Genomic DNA, 23,443 nt, shown 5'->3' on the forward strand with positions numbered 1-23,443 from the left:
ACTGAGAACCACAGTGGCCTCTGAGAGTCCCAGCAGCTCCTTGTCTCACGTTGGACAGAATTGGCCTCCACCCCATCTTCTCTTGAATCTCTCCCAAGACTGGTGTAAGGTTGGCAGAGGTGGAAGAAAAGACTTCTTTCCTGGCGTCTTCTCCTGGCCTCTATTCTAGATTACCGTCCTCCCGTTTTCTTTTTTCATTGTTTTTTGTTTGTTTGTTTGTTTGTTTGTTTATGTAGTTGAGACTGACATGGAACTCACTGTGTAGCCCAGGCTGGTCTCAAACTCACAGCGATCCTCCGGCCTCAGCCTCCCAAGTGTTGGGATTATAGGCGTGGGCCACCACGCCCAGCTTCCTGTTTTCTTTCAGGGACCTGATTTCCTCCGTACTTTTTCTCAGACCTTGCCTTGACTGTTTCAACCCAGGGAGCCTCTGTTGCCTTGTGTCTCCCAGGACGTGTTGGGAGGCACAGGGACCCCACTCAGCCTTCTGTAATTTATGCCAAGTGGGACACAGCAGGGCTGCTAAGAGCGAAACTTAAAAATAGGAAAACAAACAAACAAAGACAAAAGACTTTGGAATAGGGCAAAACTTTTCTAAACCTAGCTGTGAGCCACGTAACAGCTGCTTCACTTCACCCAGTCGCGTTTTCCGGACTGTAAAATGGGGTTGGTAACAGTAGTACAGTCCTCCAATCGTGATTGTGAGCGCCTCCACCGCCACCGAGTGAGGTCAGGGTTAGGCACGGAGGGTGCTTTCCATAAAAGGCCGCTGTTACCCTACAGCAGGACCTGTGGTCTTGGCTCCTCTGGGTCAGCCACTGCGTTTCTCATTTTTCTGTTCCATCGCGAAGAGCTCCATAGATGCCGGTAACAGGAAGAGGGAAAGGCTGATCTCCGGGTAAAAGAAGGGGACATCGGTACGCAAAGTGCCACCCTACATCTCCGGGTTAAGGAGACAGGGTGACCCGACTCCAGATTTTGAAGGGGTCGGTGGGTCTCCAAGCCCCCACCTTTTCTAGGTCTGGGGGTCAGAAGTCCTAAACTGCAGTTCGACTCACGGATAACTCACTCAGGGACCTCGGGAGGGTCACTTTCAGCCTCCGGCCTCAGTTTCCTCGGGTGTATCAGGTAGATCTCGCAGCCTTCCCTAGGAAGCGTGGAGCGAGATTAGGCAGAAGCCGGTTCCAGGGCTTTTGAGAACGTGGCTCAGTGGCTGGGCGCCGCCGGGAGGGTGGGACCCGCGGGAGGGCCGGCGGGCGCGGGGATTGGCCCGAGGCGGAACAGCAAGGCTCAGGGATTGGTCCAGCCCTGGAGGGCGTGTGGAAGCTTAAGAGACTCGGAGGGGGCGTGCAAGGGAGTGAGTGCCTTGCCGGCCTCCGGATTTTGCTCGTGCGCGGCGACTGTGGCGGTGGCTACGACCGGAGCCCAGGAAGAGTAGGAGCCCTCAGAACAGAGGAGCATCCCGGCGTCCGGCCCCCATCGGCGTGGCCCGCGGGTTATGGCCAAAGGAGAGGGTTCCGAGAGCGGCTCCGCGGCGGGGTTGCTGTCCCCCAGTATCCTCCAAGCCGGCGAACACCCGGCCCAGGTGAAGGTGAGGGCCCAGCACCCCGAGAGGAGGGAAGGGGCGGCGGGCAGGCCAAGATGGGGGTATGTGGCTGTTGGACGGGCGGCCTGGCCGTGGGGCACTTGGGATGGCCAGGGACCCGGAGAGCGAGCGGAGGTGCCCGGGGACCAGGGAGCGATGGGAAGGTCTGGGGGTACACACACACACACACACCCTTTTTCTCTCCCCGCACTACCTCCCGGCGGTGGGCCTAACTTGGCACCCCGCTCTAGTTACGGCTCTTCTGGGGTGAGCAGCCAGCCCGGATTTGTCGTCCTAGAAGCTAGAGAGACCCCAGAGATCTGGGAACCCCCTCTTCCCCATCCCTGACCCCCTGCGTTCACCCTCACCCTCCCACGCTCGCTTCAACTCCTCCGTGAGGGCTGCTCAAGTTCATTCATAAGATCAAGGGCTCTGCTCTTAAAGGAGCAGCATTCCGCAGACGTTTGAGTGCGAGCGTTCGCGTGCTCTGTCTGCACCATCCGCTTCAGCCCCAGCCCCAGCCCTATGGATCCATTTAATGACCAAAGGAAACCAGGCAGCCCCACGAAGGGCTCTCAGGCAATAAATATCTCCTTGGGAGGTGACTACCTTTCCCTTTTAATTTTATTAACTGATCCTTGGAAGGAAATCGACGGGCAATTATGCTGTTACCTTGTATGAGTAATCTCTACTTTCCCTGGGCAACCTCGGCCTCCCTAGTGCCCCACCCAGACAGAGCCCAGTCCTGCACCTGGAGGCCTTTCCTCCGCTCTCCAAGGTCCCTTAGGAACTGGAGGCGGAGTGTAGGACAGCTCCTGAGTTTGCTTGAAGCTCCCGCTGCCTATGGGGACCAGGGACGCCTTGGGACAGATGGGAGGAACAGCTGTGCCTCAGCCAGCTGGGCTGAGCCCCTATGGCTCTCTAGAGTTCTCACCAGTAGGCAGGTGGGTCCTGGCCTTGGAGCCAGGGCTGGAGTCCAGGCTGAGCTCAGGCAGCTCTCAACAGCAAGAGGATTTTCAGGTTGTGGCAGCTGGTGCCGGGTGGGGACAGGTCTGTTGCTGGTGCATGTTCCCCTCTGTAACTTGGAAAGGAACAGTGCCTGAGGCTTTGGGGAGAGTTCATTAGAGATGGTAGCTGGTAACTTTCCTCAGAATCTGGCAAGGGGGATGGATGGCTTAGGAGCAACTTCCTTAGGAGTATGGATTTCCTTTTTTCCAGGATTCTAAGAATAGGGAATTATGCTAGGCGTGGTGGTGCACGCCTGTAATCCCAGCACTGGGAGGCTGAGGCAGGAGGATCCCTGTGAGTTCAAGACCAGCCTGGGCTACATAGTGAGTTCCAGGTCAGTCTCAACTACATAGTCAGACCCTGTCTCAAAAACCAATGAATAAAATAGGGAATTAATCTTTTCTTGTGGGCAGTGGGATCTACGTGGGCAGAGTTGGCTGGAGGGATGGTCCTGCTTCTGGACCTCCTAGGACAGAAGCCATAGTCTTGGGCCCGTTTTCATCCTTTCTTTTCTTTTCTTTCTTTCTTTTTTCCGGAAGGAACCAAAGAAGAAACAGCAGTTGTCAGTTTGCAACAAGCTTTGCTATGCAGTTGGAGGGGCCCCCTACCAGGTGACAGGCTGTGCCCTAGGCTTCTTCCTGCAGATCTACCTGTTGGATGTAGCTCTGGTGAGTGGCCTGAGTCTTCCAGGGATCCTCTGGTATCCCGAAGTACAAAAGCCTAGGTACCCTGGGTATGTTTACTCAGTTTCACCTATTTGTCAGTGGGACAGAAAAGTCTGTTTTACTTTCTCTCAGAATCACGGCAGAGTAGGTGAGGAGGAATAAGATGACTTTAGGAAATATCCAGTCTTACACGGCAGTTCCTCTGTGCCTGGCAGGAGCAACAGAGCCAGGAGGGGTAGGCAGGAGTGTGAAGGAAAATGAGACCTACTGGTGACGCTGTTCTTGGAAGAGACTGGCACAGCATGTCCCTGGCTGGAAGACAGCTGGCTTAGCAGACATTGTCAGGCTTGTGAAGGAAGCGTACCCTACCTTCATGTGAGGAGCAGAGGCCTGTCGGTGGGCAGAGGGGCCTTCAAGTGTTGGGCTAAGTTAGAGCACCCTAGGATGTATGATCTTCAACGGGGAGGAACACTTAGGGTGAAGCAACATTACACTGTGCTTTGAGAAGCCTTGGCCGGCAGCCTGGCATCCCGAGAATTTGCCCTGTCCGGGTAGGTAAGTAGGATGCTGAATAGCATGGCTACCGGGCCTCCCGCACTGGCTGACTTCTATGTAGTGTCTGACATGGCATTCAGGGCACCTTAGTTATATCCATTTACAGGTGGGGAATGCTGAGCCCCAGAAAGGACAAATAACCCCATTCAGCCACCAGATTTTGAGTAATTCCCACGGGCTAGTCCCTGAGTCACAAATGGGAGGAAGCTGTGGTAGAAGTCTAAAGCTATTGTAGTGTTACAGCTGGGGTGTAGGGGTGTCAGTGTGGGGAGACGATGGCATAGGGAAGGCTGTGAGCTTCCCAGAGCAATGGCAGTAGCAGGCCTGTGCTGGATGAGGAGGGACCCAGAGCATCGGGATTTAGAGTATTTGGAAGGAGAGGGCTTTAGTCTGAGCAGGTAGTCACAGGCCACTTCTACAGTGGGGCTGGTGGTTCATACCTGTAATTCCAGCATTTGGGAGGCCAAGGCAAGAGAATTGAAAGTTCAAGCCCTGCCTGGGCTACATATAAGACTTTGTCTAAAAAAAAGATCTGTAGACTCCCATATCCAAGAATCCAAGATAGAGTTAAACCCTGTAAGATAGTGAGCACAACTCCCATTACACAAATGAGGAAACTGAGGCCCACTGTGGCTACTCAGTGAATGCTAGTTCTGATGTCAGGTGGCCAGGGGCTCAGACCTGTGAGGAGGGAAAGAAATGATTCTCTTTATATATTATTTTTTGAGACCAGGGCTCATAGTTCAGGCTGGCTTTGACCTCACTACGTAGCCCAGCTACGTAGCCCAGGCTGGCCTAGAACTTGCGGTGATCCTCCTGCCTCAGCCTCCTGAGTGTGTACCACTGTGCCCAACTGGGAAGGGAATGGTTCTAGATTCATTCTATCTCATGGAGTGTTTGCAAAGACAGCAAAGAGGGTAGGACATAGATCTGGGAAAGGCATACAGTGCTACTGTTATCAAAAAATTCCACTGTCATGCCAGGTATAGTGGCACATGCCTGTAATCCCAGCACTTTGGGAGGCTGAGTCAGAAGGATTACAAGTTTTGAGCCCAGCCTGGGCAACTTAGCAAGACCCTATCAAAATAAAAAATAAATGTAAAAGGGCTGGAGCTGTAGCTTAGTGTGAAGGCCCTGGGTTCAATCCCCAGTATACATACACACAAAACCTATTGTCTTATTGTGGTCCCACGCATTGACCCCAGGGCCTCACACGTGTTAGGCCAGCACTGAACTACATGTCCAGCCCTGCTGTTATCATTATCAACAGGACAAGTGAGGATGTGCAGGGCCCAGGTGGGAGCAGCACAGGGCCTCAAGGGCCTGGCTGAACCCCTGCTCTTGATACCAGTGAGGAATGAGGTAAAGGGAATTGTCTTCTGCCTCCTCCCTGTTCCAGGTGGACCCTTTCTCTGCCTCCATCATCCTGTTTGTGGGCCGAGCCTGGGACGCCTTCACAGACCCTCTGGTGGGCTTCTGCATTAGCAAATCCTCTTGGACCCGCCTGGGTCGCCTCATGCCCTGGTGAGTAGAAGACTCCTAGCACATCTGCCCCTTGGTCCTCCCGTCTCTTGTCCCAGGTGGGGGTGGGGGGTGAAAAGAAGGAATAATGTAAAAAGCCCAAGGATGTTGGGACTTCATCTGAGGCGTCGGCTGCCCAGCTTGCACACACACTGGGACACCTAGCCAAGTCATTCCCAAGCTGGCCGAAGTGCTAGGCTGGTCAGCTTCCCTCAGCCCAGGTCCCACTGCTCCCGAATCAGTACTTTCTTCTCTTACTCAGTCACTAGCAGAGTGGCAGAGGAGCAGTTCAAAGCAATTGCGAGGTTGTACTCAGAATCAGCGTGCCTGGGTTGGAATCCCAGCCTCACTGTCTACAGCTGTGCAACCTTGAGCAAGTCACTTAACATCTCTGAGCCTCAAGTTTCTTCCTCTGTAAAATGGGAATAAGGACCTTCTCACAGGGTTGTGGTGAGGATTAAATGGTTGTGAATATGTATAATACTCAGGACCGTGCCTGGCATCATTTTTTGAGACAGAGTCTTTCTTTAGGGTTCAGGCTGACCTTGAACTTTCTGGGTAGCCCAGGCTGGCCTTGAACTCATGGTGACTCTCCTGCCTCAGCCTTCCAAGTGCTGGGACTATAGGCATGTGCCATGATGCCCAGCAGTGCCTGGCACTTATTATTATTATTATTGTTATTGAGACAGGGTCTCGCTATATATTCCAGGCCTCGAACCCATTGTGTAGTTCAAGGCTGTCCTTGAACTCATGGCCTCAGTCTCCTGAGTGCTGGGATTATAAGCATGTCCCACTGGCATGGTACCTGTTAAGTGATACATGATCTGCACTCCTGTGTGGCTCCTGGTGGGGCCGGGGTTAGACAGAATACCAGGAATGGTGTAGCAGACCCATAAGCTCTGGGGCCTTGGATGATGTGAACTTTTTCCCTCGGTACAAAGCCTGCCCCATTCAGCTTCAGGCAGGCTGCAGGGCCAGATGGGGGCAGGCAGTTCCCATAGATCAGACAGGAGGGAGACAGACCAGGCCGGGCTCTGGTTCCCTCCAGGACATCCTGCTTCAGGGGTGGGGAGGATGCCCCTTTCATCTCTAGCCCATCCAAGCTCAAGTGGGCGCCTTCCTGCCCCCGGGGCGCCCATACCTGGTCTCCGGCCTTCAAAGCTCTTCCAGCAGCCCCCACGCCCCCACAGCTTCCTTTCCCACGAGGCCCCCCACTCACTACAATTCTGCCAGGCCCTGGCAAAGGCCCAGGTTGGAGCCTTTGATCCCTGCTTCAGGGCCAAGGGTAGGACCGCCTACCTCACCTGGGCAGGCTGCTCAGGACTCCCAGCGTGCCAGCTCGTGAGCCTTGGCCCTGTGCCCACGTCCCTGGCAGCTGGTGGAGGGCGGCGCCCTGCTGCCACATCTCCTCATGAGGCCCAGCCAATGGGAGCAGCTGCTGGGCCGGCCCATGCAGCAGTCACACTGGGTTCCTGGGCAGCACTGCTCTGCTGCCTAGAGCAGAGGATGGAGTGTTTGAGGAAGGCTGACGAGCCCTTGTCTCTGAAGAGACACGTGGTTTGGGGAGGGTGGAGGAGGCGGAGAGGCCAGCAGGGAGGATCTCAGGGCTCCTGCTGGGCAGGTGTGGTAGCCAGTTTGGGGAAGGTGCTGGGGGCCTCCGGGCTGCTTTCTGCCTTAGCAGGTACCTTTGTACATGTCTGAGCCTGCACCTGATGCTCACAGGCCACAGGGCTGCTGTGCACATGGCTTCCCTGTCTGCACCACAGTGAGGGCCTGGGCCGCTCTTCACATCCCTCTTCCTTTCAGAATAGGAAGAGCCTGGGGCCTCTTCTTCAGGTTTCAGAACAGTCCCCTCTTATAAACCACTCCTTCAAATCAGAGGCTTTGACATGATGCGCTTTCCCCAGTGTCCCCGAGGCCACCCTGTGAGGCAGGTGATCAGCAAGGTCACACGGGGAGAAGCAGGCTGGACCTGAGGTCTGATTCCGATCCCTGGGCCCTCTGCAGCCCCAGGCCATGGCCTGTACTACTTTCTGCCGCCTGGCTGTCCCGCTGAACTTTCCTCGTAGAGTCACTGCAAACAGGGTCCCAAGCACCTGTCTACATTTTCATATTGACTTATTGAAGTCTTAAGACTACTTCAGCCCTATGAGTAGAGCCAAGGTCCTTGTGGGAGCCTGAGGTACCCTACTCCTCTCCAAGTTTATCTCCTAATGCCATCTCCCTTGCACAGGACCCTGCAGCTCCACTGGCCTTCTTGCTATTCCTCAGCCCTACCAGGTTCCTGCTTGAGGACCTTTGCCCTGAGTACTCCCCTTCCTGCCAACACTCGCCTCAGGCATCCAAGAGGCTGCCTCCTTCTGCCTCTCAGGTCTTCCCAGCAAGGCCTTCTCGGGCTCCAATTTTTGCTTCTTTTTTTCCCGGTATCCAGGCACTGAACTCAGGACCTTGAGCTTGCCAAGAAGGAGTGGTGCCACAGGAACTACATCCCTGGCCTACTGCTTTTTACTTCTTTTTATTTTTTTGAGACAGGGTCTCACTGTGTAGTTGAGACTGACCTGGAACTCACTATGGAACTCCCAGCGATAGACTGACCTGGAACTCACTATGGAACTCCCAGCGATCCTCCTGCCTCAGCCTCCCGAGTGCTGGGATTACAGGCGTGCGCCACCACGCCCAGCTTTGCTTTTCATTTCTAATTCTCTGTCACCTGCTTTATTTCTTGTCTCCACAGCACTTATTCCTTTCTAACATGTACATAACCTTTTTCAAAATGGGCACAATATATATGCTGTTCCCATTTAAGATTTCGAGCCATTTTAAGGGCTTTTTCACTGACATCAAGTACATTTGCATATTCACATGACCAGTACTGCTTCCACCTCCAGTACTTTGTCACCTTCCAAATGGAAGTGCTCTATCCGTTGATGGGTGATCCTCATTTCCTCCTCCTCTGGCCCCTCAGAACCACCTTCCTACCCTCCATCTCTCTGAAGTTAACTGCTCAGGTTCGCTCACTTCGTCCAAGTCGAGCTGTACGATATTTGTTATTTTGTGCCTGGCTCATCTCACTCAGCCTAATGTCTTCAAGGTTCATCCCTGTTGTAGCTTGTGTCAGAAGTTCATTCCTTCTTGAAGCTGAATATATATTATCTTAAACTATGTTTGTTTTTTTCTATTCACCAACTAGAATGTGCATTCTGCAAGGACAGTGTTTTTTGTTCTTTTTCTCCCCCACTCTTGCTTTTTGTCTTTGTGTTCACCGATATATCCTAAGCAATTAGAATAGCACCCGGCGCACAATGCAGATGTAATACATATTTGAGCAAATGTTGAATATAAGGCATATGCTATTTTTCATTCTGATTTTATGCAGGAGGCAGTGAGTTAACTTGTCCAAGCCTAAGTTTTTATAGTTAGTTGGGAGAATCAGACTTGGATCTCTTAACCTTCACCCTCTGCTGGTGCCGAGGGGCCGGTGCAGTCTGAGGTCTGCCCCACGTGACGAGCAGGACTCACCTGTGCGTGGCAGACCTTTGCCCCCTCAGTGCTACATCACTCGGCCGGTCCTCCCACCTGACACCTCCGTCTTCCTTTGCCTCGCGTTGGCCTTCCCCACCCCTCCCCTCTGGTGCGTGTGAACGGTGAAAACACACAGGTTCCAGGTGCCCCTTCTCCCTGCTTGCCTGCCCTTAGGTCTTGTCCTCTACTCTCAGGTCCCCTAGCCCAGAAGAAGGCCCTGCTCCTGGGGACATGTGGATGAGACTCCAGGTCTGACCTTCTCATACTCCACACTCAGGATTTTAGTCCAGGGTCCACTTCCCAGTGTGTCTTTCTGAACTTGGCCATCAGCCTCTTCCCAGAGGCTTTGGGGTGGGTGGATTCGGCAGGAGGAACTTCCTTCCGGTGGGAACCCTGGAGAGCAGAGCTGGTTCTCTGGCTTGGCTGGGCTCTGGGGGTTCTGCCCTCCACTCAGACCTCACCTTCTTTCAGGATCATCTTCTCCACGCCCCTGGCCGTGGTCGCCTACTTCCTCATCTGGTTCGTGCCCGACTTCTCGCGGGGCCAGGCCCTTTGGTACCTGGTTTTCTATTGCCTCTTTGAGACACTGGTCACGGTGAGTGTGGGACCCTCTTCCCAGAGTCTTTGGGCCAGGGTAGGGGTAGGGGAAGTCCCTGGGGTTCTGGTGTTTGTCCACTGTCTGAACTGGCCAAGGGCCTCTCTTCCGTGCCAGTGCTTCCACGTTCCCTACTCGGCTCTCACCATGTTCATCAGCACCGAGCAGAGTGAGCGGGACTCCGCCACTGCCTATCGTAAGTCTCCCCGCCCATGGTTGCACGTGCTCCTGCCACTCCCTGTCCCTTGCTGGCCCAGCTCCTTGCTCTGCTCTGAGCTGTGGGTGTGAAACCTTCGTGTGTGTGGGTGTGGGTGTGGGGTGCTGGGGTTTGAACCCAGGGCCTCGTGTATACTCAGGAGCTGCTCCTTCACTGAGCTCTAGTTCATGAGACTCTCTCAACAATAACCCGGTCCCCTTGTTGCTCAGGTGAGCCCTAAGGTGATGCAAAGACTAACTTGAGGTCACACCGAGAGAGGCCATGAGTATTGGCCAAGGTGACACCTGCCTCTTCCACCCAGCAAACCTGGAGCTAGAGCGCTATCTGGACTTCCTCCCTGGGCCCTAAGCTGTGGGCTCCCCTAAAAGACCTCCTTTTCACTGCCCAGGGATGACTGTGGAGGTGCTGGGCACGGTGCTCGGCACAGCAATCCAGGGACAAATCGTAGGCCAGGCGAATTCACCCTGTGTCCAGGACCCCAGTGACTCCATACTGGCCTCAGAAAGCGGCAATCGCACACACAGCATCTCTTCACTCAGACAAACGGTGAGACCCCTCCGGGGCCGGGGATGGATGCGGGGAGAAGGGAACAGTGGAGTGCCTTAGAGTCATCCTGAAAATAGTAAGAAGAGCTCGTGTTCCTCAACTGTTGGGCATTTGGTATACACAGCCACTAATGTGCCTGCCGTGCCCACTTTACCTACCAGGAAACCGAAGCCTAGAGAGATCGAGTCATTTTCCAGGGTCATATAGCTAGTAAGTTGCAACGACTTGGGGAGACTTGAACGGTGCACTCTTAGGCTCCTGACTTCTAACATTTTGTACATCTGAACCTTACCCAGCCTTGGGAAGCAACAGCAGGGCCAGGATGACTCTCTAGTTTCCCAGATGGACACAGTGAGTCCCCCAGAGAACAGACTGGCTGGAGATGGTTGCATGGGGCTGCTGGGATGAGGCCAGACTGACTCTCTCTGTCATCTTCACCTCCTTTACAGCAAAATGCGTACCTGCTGGCAGCGGGGGTCATATCCTCCATCTACGTCATCTGTGCTGTCATCCTGACCCTGGGTGTGCGGGAGCGGAGAGGTGAGAGGGGCCCCAGCACAAAGGGGCTGTGTCTCTCTGCCTGGCCCTCTGCTCCCTCCTCACTGTCACCTCTGTTCCCCAGAGCCCTATGAGGCCCAGCAGGCTGAGCCGGTTCCCTTCTTCCGGGGTCTTCGTCTGGTCATGAGCCATGGCCCGTACATCAAGCTCATTGCTGCCTTCCTCTTTACCTCCCTGGCTTTCATGGTGAGTGGGGCCCGAGATGATGGGGCTGGAGGGATGGGGCTGGAGAGGGCTTGGGGTGAAAGGCAGCAGGACAAGTGGGGGCGGAGGTCTCTGGAGCATCGTGGGAGGCGTCTTGGGGAGGCACAGCCCCAACTCTACCTCCTTTCTTCCCCTGCCTGCGGCATCCCCCAGCTGGTGGAAGGGAACTTTGCCCTGTTTTGCACCTACACCTTGGGCTTCCGCAATGAGTTCCAGAATCTACTCCTGGCCATCATGGTGAGTGTGGGTGGGCTGCTGTGGCACAGGCTGTGAGGTGGATCTAATAAGTTTAAACCCAGCACGGGCAACTTAGGAACTTAGTGAGAACTTGTCTCAAAAAATAACAAAGGGCTGGTGATAGAGCCAGTGCAAAGGCCCTGGGTCCAATCCCTGGTACCATACACACACAAAAGGGAAAGAAGGTGAAGAAGGAGGACTTGGGGGTGGATGTTAGAGAGCACAGCAAAAGCAAAGTGGATGCCAAGTGCTTTGTGGCCTTGTGCTTTGAGTTATGAGAAGGCAGAAGGGTCACAAATGTGCCTGTTGGCTTCCTCCCTGCCCAGATGATGCCATCTGGCTGCCCTTGGCCAGGGCTGGGAACACCCTTGGGGTCCTGGGAAGGCCAGGAAGGCTTCCGTGGCTCCAGCCCACCTCTTGCACCTCTGTCCATCACAGCTCTCAGCCACATTCACCATTCCCATCTGGCAGTGGTTCCTGACCCGCTTTGGCAAGAAGACGGCTGTGTACATTGGCATCTCAGTGAGTGGGCTCGGGGCGGCTCCGGCGTGGAGGTAGGGGTTTCTGGTGGGAGCCTCCCAGCCGACTGACGCTTCCACACCTCTTGTCTAGTCAGCGCTGCCATTTCTCATGTTGGTGGCCCTCATGGAGAGTAACCTAATCGTCACATACGTGGTGGCCATAGCAGCTGGTATCAGCGTGGCGGCAGCTTTCTTACTACCCTGGTGAGTACATCCAGGCTCACTGAGCGCGGTCCCAGCCTTCTACCCTCCAGCTCCAAAGCTCCTTGGGGACTCCTGTGGACCTCTCTACAGGTTCAAGTTGAGGGCAGAGGGGATCTGCCCGTAGAGGCGTACAGGCTATGAGTACCTTGTCGCTGGGAGAGGTGGGGCTAAACTGTGGCCCGTGTGATGCTTGCTGAGCTGAGCGCTCGGACTGGGGCCCCTTCGTCTTATAGGAATGGGCCTTCTTTTCTTATTTACCGTACGGTGCCTCCGACTCCCCAAAGGCTACCCCTTCTCACCGACACCAAGATGCCCGGTGGCTGGGCGGGGCTGGGAGTCCTCATGACGCCACGTCCCACTCGGCACAGGTCCATGCTGCCCGACGTCATCGATGACTTCCACCTGAAGCAGCCCCACTCCCATGGCACTGAGCCCATCTTCTTCTCCTTCTACGTCTTCTTCACCAAGTTCGCCTCGGGAGTCTCGCTGGGTATTTCCACCCTCAGTCTCGAGTGAGTGGGGCAGGTTCTGGGGCAGTGCAGGGCAAGGAAGGGACCTGGGTGGCCCGTCCTCACCTCTTCCTTCCTGGCCGGGTCCTCACAGCTTTGCCGGGTACCGGTCGCGGGGCTGCTCCCAGCCAACTCGTGTCAAGTTTACACTGAAGATGCTGGTGACCATGACTCCCATCATCCTCATCCTGCTGGGCCTGCTGCTCTTCAAGCTATACCCTATTGACGAGGAGAAGCGGCGACAGAACAAGAAGGCCCTGCAGGCTCTTCGGTGAGCACAGGAGGGCTGGTGCCCAGGCTCAGCAGCCTCTGGTGCCTGCCAGGGCCGAGTCCGGTCTTTTATCTCCTGCAGCTCCACCCTGAGCTTGCTGCCGGGTCTGGCTCCAAAGGGCTCCATTCATTCACTTAACAGATGCTTGCTGGTCCCCCCTACAGCCTCCCTTGCACAAGTGAACAAAACAAAAATCCCTGCCCTCCAGGGGCTCGTGTGTCTTGGGAGTAGATGTTTATGATTTCCCACATGTGGCCCTCCGGCAACCCAGCATGTCTCAGATTCTTATGATTCCCATTCTGCGAGTGAAGAAACAGGTTTATCTCAGAACAGTGACCAGCCCTGCGGATAAGGAGCAGGACTGGGCTTTGAGCCCTGCCCAGGACTCTGACTGCAGCCTGTGCCCTTTGCCATAGCCAAGCTGGCTTTGGGGAGGGAGCTTGGGTGTGGCCCGTGACCTTAGGGCGGGGTGGGGTGAGTCGTGCCAGCTTGTGCCAGAGTGGACCTCTAGGGTTTGTGGTGTCCTGTGTTCAGCAGGAACAACCAACAGAAACTGGCAGTTTCTGGACCAAAAGTGGAAGTGAGCCAAGGTTCCTGGGAATTTGGCTCAGTGGAGCCCTGCCTGCCCTGCAAGTGCAAGTGCAAGGTCCTGAGAATTCAATCCCCGGTACCAGGAGAAAAAAAAAAAAAAGCCGATGGTCCTGTAGTTCAGCAGAGTCCAACAGGCCCAGATCCCTGAGGAGGAGGAGGGCGGCAGTAGGGCGGGGCCAAGTCTGCTTCTCCTGGCCCTTACATTCAATCATTCTGTCTGGCTCTTGCAGGGATGAAGCCAGCAGCTCAGGCTGCTCTGACACAGACTCCACAGAGCTGGCCAGTATCCTCTAGGGCCCCCTGCGTCTCCTGCAGCCACACAGAAGGCCTGTGTCACCAGCCCACACAGGGACCGGCACCTCTTTCCCTACTTGCCGAACAGCTGCTCTCTAGGTGCCAAGACAGGGACCAAAGACCGGAGAGTGTGCGGCCCGGGACACTCCTGTGTTCACGGGGGGCTGCCCATCCTGCAGCCCCCTGCCTCCCCTCTGCCCACCCACAGGGCCAAGCCCTGGACTTGCTACTGTGAATATGCCAAGGACCCATCGGGCGCAGCCCAGAACACTAATGTAGACACTTTTTATACAGAGACTAATTAACTTAATGACCGTGTACATAGCGATGTGTGTATGTATATGTCTGTGACCTATTAATGTTATTAATTTTCATAAAAGCTGGAAAATGCCTGTTTCTGCCTGTGTCCTCAACCCCTCACCAAGCCCTTTGGTGCCAAGACTCAGACAGTGAGAGGGCACACTCTGCCACAGGTGCCACTGGGTGGGGCGACAGAAGTGATTACAGCCTCAGCTAACATTTACCGAGGCCCTGCTCTGTACCAGGCACTGTGCAGAAGCTGCATGTGCTCTTCGTATAAATGCTCATTTAGCCCTTGAAACCACTGTGCCAGATCAGACTGCCCCTCTTTTAAAAATTAGAAAACTGAGCTCTAGTCAGAGAATGACCCGGCTAAAGTCACATAGCCAAGAGTGATCTAACTCAGTCTGGCAGAGTGGTGCACACCGCTAATCCCAACACTCAGGAAGCTGAGGCAAGAGGATCACCAAGAGTTGGAGGCCAGTCCGGGATACATAGTGAGACCCTGTCTTAAAAAAAAAACTGACAAAGGGCTGGAGATTTAGCTTAGTGGTTCCAGTGCCTGCCTTGCTGCCTTTCAAGCGCAAGGACCCGAGTTCGATCCCCGGTACCAAAAAAAAAAAAACCAGACAAAAATGATCTGATTGGAACTCCAACCTGGCTCTGTGAGACTCCTGCTCCCTAAGCCACTGACGGGCAGACACTTAGGCTCTGCCTAAGCCTGTAAGGCGTGACTGTGACCGGGAACCTGGTGTCCCCGGAGACGTGGCATTCTCTGTCCACAACTGTTGCTGCCAATGTTGAAGGGGGTTAATGTACCTGGCTGGGTGTCAGAGAGGAAGAAGCCCACCTCTGTGGAAACCAGCTGGGAAAGGACTAGTGTCACTCGCCCCGTTTTCTGTGGTACAAATAACTCCCACTGTGGCCCAATTCAAGTCACTCACGATTGTACCATCTTGCCAAATCCCTGAACACTTAACAGTGGGCTCTCATTAGCTGGCAGGATCACCCCACATACCACTGGGTCTCTTGGCCAGCCTCCAAAGTGACAGGAAAGTAGATCCGGGAGGATCAGGAGCAACTAGCTGGACTTCTTTTTTTATAGACAATAAAATCCAGAGAGGAAGTGTAACAAATATTCAGGTTTTGTTTTGCTTTTTGTAGTTGAGGCTGGCCTTGAACCCAATATGCAACCCAAGCTGACATAGAATTCATGGCAATCCTCCCACCTCAGCCTTCTGAGTGCTGCGATTACAGACATGTGCCACCACACCTGGCTTCAGGCTTGAGTTTTACCTTGGATGTGAGGCTCCATTTTAGGTGGGAGGGGGTGCCAGGTCACTTCTATTGAAGCCACGAAGTGTTACCAACAGGCACTGTTGCAGGTGTCTAATCACTAACCCACTTAGCCTCCAGAACTTCCCTGTGTGGCAGGTACTGTTGAACTCATTTTACAGAGGAGGGAACCCAAGCATGGGGAAATGAAGCAACCTGCCGGAGGTTACCAGGCAATGGAGAACTGGATACATGAATCCAAGCTGTTTGGCCCTAGGGCCTGAGCTCTTTACCACGACTCTTGGGATGCTAAGGGAACCAGTAGTTTGGCTCCCACCAAGCTAGTATGTCTGCGTTTGTAGCTACCACCTCTGGTCAGAAGCTGTCTCTGCAAGGCAGAAGCTGGGTTGACCTGGGCAGCTAGAGAGCTGAGGCACTCTGAGCACTCCCTCCAGCCTGATCTATAACCACCAAGTCCTGTCCTTTAAAAAATATTTTAGGGCTGAGGGTTTAGCTCTGTGGTAGAATGCTTGCCTAGGATGCATGAGATCATGGGTCCAATCCTTAATAACCGAAAAAAAATGCATTTTTCTAAACCACACAAACTTGTTTTTTCCCCTTTCCTATAATTACTTCTCAGGTTTTTCTCTCTTCTTGCCTGGATGATCGCACCAGCACCCTGACTGATCTCTTTGTCTTTGATTGGATCTCCTCACATTGCCTCTGCAAACCATCCAAGATATCTGAGTAGCTCTCCTGTGCAGAAACTTTTCTGAGAGTTTCATTGCTGTTAGGAAGGAGTCCAAGGCTCCTGCTGACCTCCCCAGCCCCAGATCCAGATGCAGCCACCCCCCACCTTTTCTCTTTTTGTACCAGGGGTCAAACTCAGGACCTTGTACTTGCAAAACAGCCAAGGTGCCACTGAGTTCAATCCCCAGCCCAAGACGCAGCCTTTTTTGCAGGGCGCCTGCCTAGCCACGGAATAGCTATCTGCCTCAGCTGCACCTGCGGGTACTCGTCCAACATGTCTGGGCTCCAGCAAGCCTCTCTGAGCGGTTCCTGGCCCTCTTCCCCTCGGAGAGTCCATACCCCTCATCACTGTGTCCTGCATGGAGCCCAGGGCCAGCATGGCAGGGTGAGGCTGGCAGGTGGGGCTGGATGAATGTGAGCAATGATCAGAAAGGGATCTGGTTAAGAAACAAACCCCATTCCTACTGACCCAGTAGGATGCTTCTGTCTGTCCGCTTCCCTCAAATACTCTATGAGGATTAAGATGGGAAACCCTTGCCTTGTTGGGCACACACTTGTAGATCCTGGTACAGTACTCAGGAGGTCAAGGCAGAAGGATCAAAAACTTAAGGCTGGGCTGGGCTACTTAGATCTTGTTAAAAAAAAAAAAGAGTCTTTTCCCCAGCTTTGCACTGGAGTCCCTTTCACCTTTCACCCTCGAGTCCACTTTTCCCTTCACCTTTTTTCCCTTCATCCTTTCCCTCTCTCTGTTCCTGCTACCATCCTGTGATCTTCAATAAATGTAGCTACATTAAAAAAAAAGGAAAAAGAGTAAAAGCAAAAGAAAAGCCCTGTCCTCTCTCCAGTTTCATTGCTTTCCTGTGGGAGGCCCCTGCCGAGTTCTTGGGGGACAACTTGAGGATAGGTGGGGAGGAGGGAAAGCAATTTGGGATCCCAGAAATGCCTTGGGTCACTGGTTATTCCAGGCTCTCATCCTCCGAGAGAAATGCATCTTAAGTTCCCTTGTGCTTGGACCCAGCATTACCACAGCAGACCCTGTTGGTCAGGTTTTCTTCAGAGGTCCTGGCTCTCAGTCAAGCCAACAGCCTCTTAGGACCAGGTGTGGCTTTGGCGCCACCTGCTGGAAGAAAGGAAGAAGACCTCAACCTTACAAAGATGTTCTACTTTAGTCATTGATCTGGGATAGTATTTTACTCATCTGCACAGGTATTTACAGTAAGTCTCCTATATGTCATGCACCTGCTAGGCTCTGAAGACAAGGTGAACAACACAGGGGTTCCATTCTTGGTGGAGACCAATGACAAAGGAGAATTTCAGATTGTAATAAGCACTGTGAAAGACTGGGTGAGGTGATGTGTAAGAAAGAGGGAACTGGTACAAATCTAGTTTATGTCAAGTTTACTTTCAGGAAAGAAAGTTCTGAGAACATGACATTTGGCTCAAATCACGAAGGAGGAGAACTGGCTATCTTAGATGTTCAAAGATTTCCAGAGAAGCACTGCAGGTAAAGGAGACAGCTAGTGCAGCCCCCAAGCTGCAAGAGAGCTTGGCGTATCTGGAGGACAGAAAGGGACTGGCACCCTCAGAGGGCTGTGGGACAAGCTGGGATGGGAGGTGCAGAGCAGCCAGACTCTCCAGGACTGTGCAGCACACATGAGAATTTGAATTCTATTTGACAGCAACCAAGAAGTCATTGAAGACGTTTAAGTAGAAAAGTGATTTACATTTTTTAAATGTTTTCCTGACTGCATGGAAAATTGATTAGAGCTGCATAGAAGAGAATACTCAGGGTCTTACAACAGTCCCTGAGATTACTGGTGGCTTGGGATGGGGTGCCCATCTATAAAATGTGGTCCTAACAGTCACACTATCTTCATGTCAGACGAAGCGGGTTCTCAAGCTGTTTATGCATTAGCTCTCTGTGGGCAGAAAATTAGTTTATTCAATAAAAATTGATTTCTTCCCTGCCTGCCTTGCAAGTGCAAGGACCCAAGTTCAATCCCCGGTACCCAAAACAAAATAAAAAAACAAACAACAACCCCCCCCCAAATATTGATTTCTCCCTACGTGTCACGCCTTGCTCTAAGTGTGGGGGATACAGCAGAATCCACCTCTTTGGTTTCTTCCCTGTCTGGAAAAGCTGATATTAACCGAGTGAACATGCGTGTCATGAATGCTACAAGGGAGAGGACGGAGTCATGGAAGTCTGTGTCAGAATCGGATTAGGTCGAGAGCTCTGGGCCGAAGCTGGAAGAAAGTAGGAGTTGGCTGGGTGGAGAAGAAGGAAGCGAGTCTGTGTGTCCGGGAGGAGCAGCAGCACGGGCTGTAGCTCAGGGCCAGGGTGAGGAGGACGGCGGTGCGGTCAAGATTGGGAAGAAGACCACGGTGGCTGGGGCACCAACTGGAGAAGGAGATGCAAGACGAAGCTGAGGACGAAGGCACAGGGGCACGGTGTGCACAGAGGTTTCGGGTGCGACAGTCATTTTGGTCTTTATCCTAGGAGCAGAGGGAAGCCATTACTAGCTTGAAGTTTCAAAAAACATATCGGCTGCTCTGCGGGGAAAAGAGTGGAAAGAGGTGACAGTGGAAGCGGAGAGACTTCCGCAACGGCCCAAGAAGAAATGGTAGGAAAATACTGCCCGGGTTGGTGAGAGGGAGACGGAAAGAAGAGGACTGACTTCCCTGGTGGTTGGGCTGGACAGGACGGAGGGAGAGGACGGGGTGACAGAGCGATGCCTAGTTTCTAACTTGGGAAGTGACAAGCGGCATCTCAACTTAGGAACACAGGAAGCCCTGGGAAAGTAGGCACCTGGGGCCAGAACAATTCACTGACCACTCGTTTGTAGCATTTTCATACCAATAAGAAAGAAATCACACTTTGGAATTCAACTGTAGGAACAAGGACAAACAGTATCACCACCATTGCCGTAAACCATTTCATTGCCCAATATAAATATGCAATATAAACTGCATTTGCCAGAGCAGTTAGGTCACACGCACACACAAAATTGGGAAGGAATAGGTAAAATTACTTTATTTCTCAATGGTACATTTGTACTTCAAGAGGACTCCAATGAATCAACTGAAAAACTACCATAAACGACAAGAGAATTGGCTAAGGAAATAGGGATAAAATCAATGCACTCAAGACACTGAAGCCGGGCGTGGTGGTGCACGCCTGTAATCCCAGCACTTGGGAGGCTGAGGCAGGAGGATCGCTGTGAGTTTGAGACTAGCCTGGGCTACATAGTGAGTTCTAGGTCAGTCTCAACTACATAGTGAGACCCTGTCTCAAAAAACCAAAAAACTACCCCCCCCACAAAAAAACCCTGGGTTCAATCTCTTACACTGCAAATAAATATATATATATATTTTTGGTACCTGGGATCAAACTCGGAACCTTGAGCTTGCAAGGCAGGCAGTGGCACCACTGAGCTAAATACCCAGCCCAATAAATATTAGCATACAAAAATACATATATTTTATATATACAAACTGCAATAAGTTAGAACTGCATTATTTAATATGATAACCACTATCACATGCGGCTACTTGAATTTAAGTTCAAAATAATTAAATTTAACGTTCAGGCCAGACATGATGGTGCACACCTGTGATCTCGGCTCTTGGGAGGCTGAGGCAAGAGGATCACCAAAAGTTTGAGGCCAGCCTGGGCTACATAATGAGTTCAAGGCCAGCCAAAACTACATAGTGAGACCCTGTTTTTAAAAAATTCATTTCTAAGCCGGGTGTGGTGGTGCACGTCTGTAATCCCAGCACTTGGGAGACTGAGGCAGGAGGATCGCTGTGAGTTCAAGACCAGCCTGGGCTACACAGTGAGTTCTAGGTCAGTCTCAACTACATAGTGAGACCCTGTCTCAAAAAACGCCGCCCCAAAAATTCATTTCTACAATCACACTAGTCACCTTTTAAATTCTCAGAATTGCACATGGCTACTGCCTACCATGTTGCATTGTTATAGAACATTTCCCTCATTGCAGAACCCCCCCTCCCTTTTGAAAGGGTCTTTAAGGTTTCCAGGCTGGCCTTGAACTCACTATGTAGCCCAGACTGGCCTTGATATCGTGACAATCCTCCTGCCTCAGCCTCTCCAAGTGCTGGGATTGCAAGTGTGTATCATCACTGTAAAAAGTTCCATTGTTCAGCACTGAGTTAGAAGACATAGTGAAAGAGAAGACCTTATTTATGAGAGGAACCAAAGTGTCCAAAACAAGAAAGAAAGAGCTCTTTGTCAAACCTCATGACTGCCATTTTGGTCAGAGACCTCCTGGCTGGACCTTCCTGGATTTTGGGACACAGCCAGAGCGCCATCTCTTCAGGGGGTCTTGATTCCTCCAGTCTGGGTCATAGATTCTTCCAGGGTCCCTCAGTGCAACATACAATTCATCCTCATTTTTCTCAGATTTTGAGAATTCGCCTACTTGCCAATATTTATTTTCAACCCCGTAATCGATCCTTGCAGTCACTTTTGGATATTCAGGGAGCAGCAAAAGTTCTGGGTTGTCTGACGTGCACATTCCTGGCTGAGACTGAACAAAGGACACCCTGCCTTCTTTTTAATTACTTTTTTACCCCGCAGTATTAACAGGTGTCCTTTTTGTAGTCTCTTTAGTGCTGTGGTGCTGTTTGCATCTTTGTGCTTTTCCTTGGTGATTTCATTACTTAAAGTGGCTCTAAAGTATCATGCTCAAGAGCTGTATACTTTTCCTCAGCACAGAAAGCCTTCATGAGAAGATCTATGTATTAAATAAGCTTCATTCTGGGCCGAGTTATAGGACTATTGACTGTGAATTCAGTGTTATTGGGCCAAGAATGCCTATTCAAGACCTATAAAGTGTCTTAAAATAGAAGCAGACAGTTGGCTGTGGTGGCACATGCCTGTAATCCCAGCACTTGGGAGGCTGAGGCAGGAGGATCGCTGGCTGTGAGTTCGAGAACAGCCTGGGCTACATAGTGAGTTCCGGGTCAGTCTCAACTACATAGTGAGACCCTGTCTCAAAAAAACAAACAAAAACAAAACAAAATAAAATAGAAGCACACATCAAAGTTGTATACTGATCAGTTGACAAAAAATGTGATCACAGTCTTACAGGAGCCAACCGTTTATTTCTCCAGGAATGTGATCCAGTATTAGCTATTTTTGGTTTTGGTACTGGGGATTGAACTGGGGTCCTTGCACTTGCAAGGCAGGCGGCCGGACCCCTGAGCCAAATCCCCGGCCTCTTTTGCTAATTTTAGTTGTTCATGATGACTCCATAGAACATAACCACGGCAAGTAATGAGAATGGACTCTATATGTACATCTGTCTTTCACCATGCTGGGAGCTGCGGAGGGTGGGGCCCACCTTAGATTCCAAATCTTTGCGTCTCTAGGATACAGCTCAGTGCCTGACTCAGGACAGAGTCACACTGAATGTCAGAGAAAAACCTTGAGGCAGAGAACAAAGAAGAGAAGTGTGGCCACGACGGTGGGGAGCCAGGGCCCGCACCCAGAGTCTCTCCCTCCTTTGTCCCAGGGCAGCTGGGCAGAGTGGGGTGTGGCTTACAACTTCAGGGCAATCCAGGAAATCCCCAGTTCTGGTGGCATTAGGTCCTTTCCGGGGTGAGGCCCAGGGTGAGCCCTGACAGCTCACAATGCAGGAACTCTGTCTGGCAGAAATCCTGTTGGAAGTAGCCTGGGAGGGTAGATAAAGCCTTGCCTCAAGGTGATCCAAACTGGCCTGGGTGGCTTGAAAAGCGTCTGGGATGTTCTTCGAGTTAGGAAAAAAAGGAAAAGAATCAGAGGTACAAGCTCCCCAGGACAGGTTTATCGCAGAGCAAACCTGACAGGGATCACTCTGGCACAGAGGCCAGACCAGCTGCCCTTGTACAGGCCTTGGGGTTTTACAGCATCGTGGGTATAGGGGGAGGGGCCTGAAAAAATCGAGGGGGAGATTTCAGGACAAAGGAGTTGCAGCTATCCGCCAGGGCCAGGGCCGGAGGCCGTACAGGGAGTTGTGATTTCTTTGTTAAGAACAGGGCTGAACCATAATTGGGAATTACAGACTATAGCTATAGTCACTGGGCCTTCCCAGCCCATGATTCTACATTTCTAGCAGGTACCCAGGCACGGGGACCTCTACGCAGCTCAGCATGGCGGTGGCCGGATTCCTTCACTACAGAGACCCACGATCAGAGAAGCAGGGAAGGGCAGGGATGTTTGCTCTCCTAGGAGGTAAGGATGGAGACAGACCCGGAGCCGCTCTGACGCCATCTGTCACTTTGGTCCCAGCGGTCAGTGCTCATCCCAGTAGCTTCCTCTTCAGTGACTCCCACGCAGCTTCACAGGATGCCACGAGAACCACCTGGTCCAGCTCCCCAGCTCAGAAAGGGCAAAGGGATCACGCAAAGTCACACAGCAAGCCAGAGACAGAAAGAGAACAGAATACAGATCTGCATCCCTGCTCGGAGACAGCTGATTTTTTTTTTTTTTTTTTGTATCAGGAATCAAACTCAGGACCTTGCACTTGTGAGGCAGGTGGCAGGGCCACTGAGCTAAATCCCCAGCGATTAGCTGATTTTTTTTACCTAACAGATTTTTGGGTCTTGCACCAAATCTGTCAACTTTTCCTTCCTTTCTTTTTTCCTTCCTTTCCTTCCTTTCTTTTCTTCTCTCTGTGTGTGGTATTGGGCACTGAACCGAGGGCCTTCTCACTGACCCACAGTCCCATCATTTTTTTTTAATTGAGTTTATTGGTACAATCTAGGTATACAGTACAGTTACATTCATTATTGGGATCCTGTACCGTTACGTGACAGGTCTTGGTTCTCAGTTTCCCCCTTTGTCCCTGCCCTCCCTTCACCCCCTCCTCCCCTCCTCATTTACAAACATTTTACTTCCATTTTTTTCATTTTCTCATATTTTTTTCTTTTCCCTTATTACCTTTCCCCTACCCTTCCACTTTCCCTACACCTTTAGCCCTTTTCTTCCTACTTCACATTGTCAATAGCACCATCTTTTTTTTTTTTTGAGACAGGGTCTCACTATGTAGTTGAGACTAACCTGCAACTCACTATGGAGCCCAGGCTGGTCTCGAACTCACAGTGATCCTCCTGCCTCAGCCTCCCGAGTGCAGGGATTACAGGAGTGCGCCACCACGCCTGGCTCCCCATCATTTTTTTTTTCATTTTGAGACAGAATCTCGCTAAATGGCCGGGTGGAACTCAAATTTTGGATCCCTCTTTTCCAGCCTACTGGTGTGTGGGGATCCCAGGTAGGTACCACTACCAGGCCCAGTTTGTCAGTTTCCTAAGAACCAAGACTTTGTCCTGTTTCCTCCTCCTCTCCCCATTCACTTCTATCTGGACCTTGATTCCAAAGCTAGTTTCCCAGCAGCGATGGCTTCCAGTAGTTGCTTCCAGTAGTTGCGCACTGTTAACACAAAGGGACAACGGGAGTGGCCGGGAGCCATGGGTGCTACCTCTGCTACTCCCTGAGGCACTCGGTAGCAGGAA

General features: G+C 52.1%; 1 protein-coding gene across 4 annotated transcripts; it reads left to right on the plus strand.

Moving 5' to 3' along the window:
• Window positions 1–664: 664 nt before the first annotated feature.
• Mfsd2a (major facilitator superfamily domain containing 2A) lies at window positions 665–14,006 on the plus strand. 4 transcript variants are annotated; one of them, XM_010625897.3, is made up of 14 exons: window positions 665–1,591; window positions 3,133–3,261; window positions 5,213–5,337; window positions 9,328–9,451; window positions 9,569–9,647; window positions 10,057–10,214; window positions 10,664–10,754; window positions 10,837–10,958; window positions 11,130–11,213; window positions 11,652–11,735; window positions 11,826–11,938; window positions 12,307–12,450; window positions 12,542–12,718; window positions 13,540–14,006. In XM_010625897.3, the coding sequence occupies exons 1-14, from the start codon at window positions 1,499–1,501 to the stop codon at window positions 13,601–13,603; spliced, it is 1,587 nt and encodes a 528-aa protein (XP_010624199.1). In that variant the 5' UTR covers window positions 665–1,498; the 3' UTR covers window positions 13,604–14,006. The 4 variants fall into 4 exon arrangements, with proteins under 4 accessions (XP_010624199.1, XP_010624203.1, XP_010624202.1 ...); XM_010625901.3 differs by having other exon boundaries at window positions 3,142–3,261; XM_010625900.3 differs by having other exon boundaries at window positions 665–1,585.
• The last annotated feature ends 9,437 nt before the right edge of the window (window positions 14,007–23,443 follow it).

The sequence above is a fragment of the Fukomys damarensis genome, unplaced genomic scaffold, assembly GCF_012274545.1.
Source record: "Fukomys damarensis isolate Sample0158 unplaced genomic scaffold, DMR_v1.0_HiC HiC_scaffold_23, whole genome shotgun sequence".
Classification (NCBI taxonomy): domain Eukaryota; kingdom Metazoa; phylum Chordata; class Mammalia; order Rodentia; family Bathyergidae; genus Fukomys; species Fukomys damarensis.

Excerpts from the sequence above, each read along its gene's own strand:
- Mfsd2a (XM_010625897.3), top strand. The coding sequence starts at position 1,499 with ATGGCCAAAGGAGAGGGTTCCGAGAGCGGCTCCGCGGCGGGGTTGCTG. Across the intron at positions 10,755-10,836 it reads GGGTGTGCGGGAGCGGAGAG|AGCCCTATGAGGCCCAGCAG; the intron begins GTGAGAGGGGCC and ends TCTGTTCCCCAG. Across the intron at positions 11,736-11,825 it reads CTGTGTACATTGGCATCTCA|TCAGCGCTGCCATTTCTCAT; the intron begins GTGAGTGGGCTC and ends CCTCTTGTCTAG.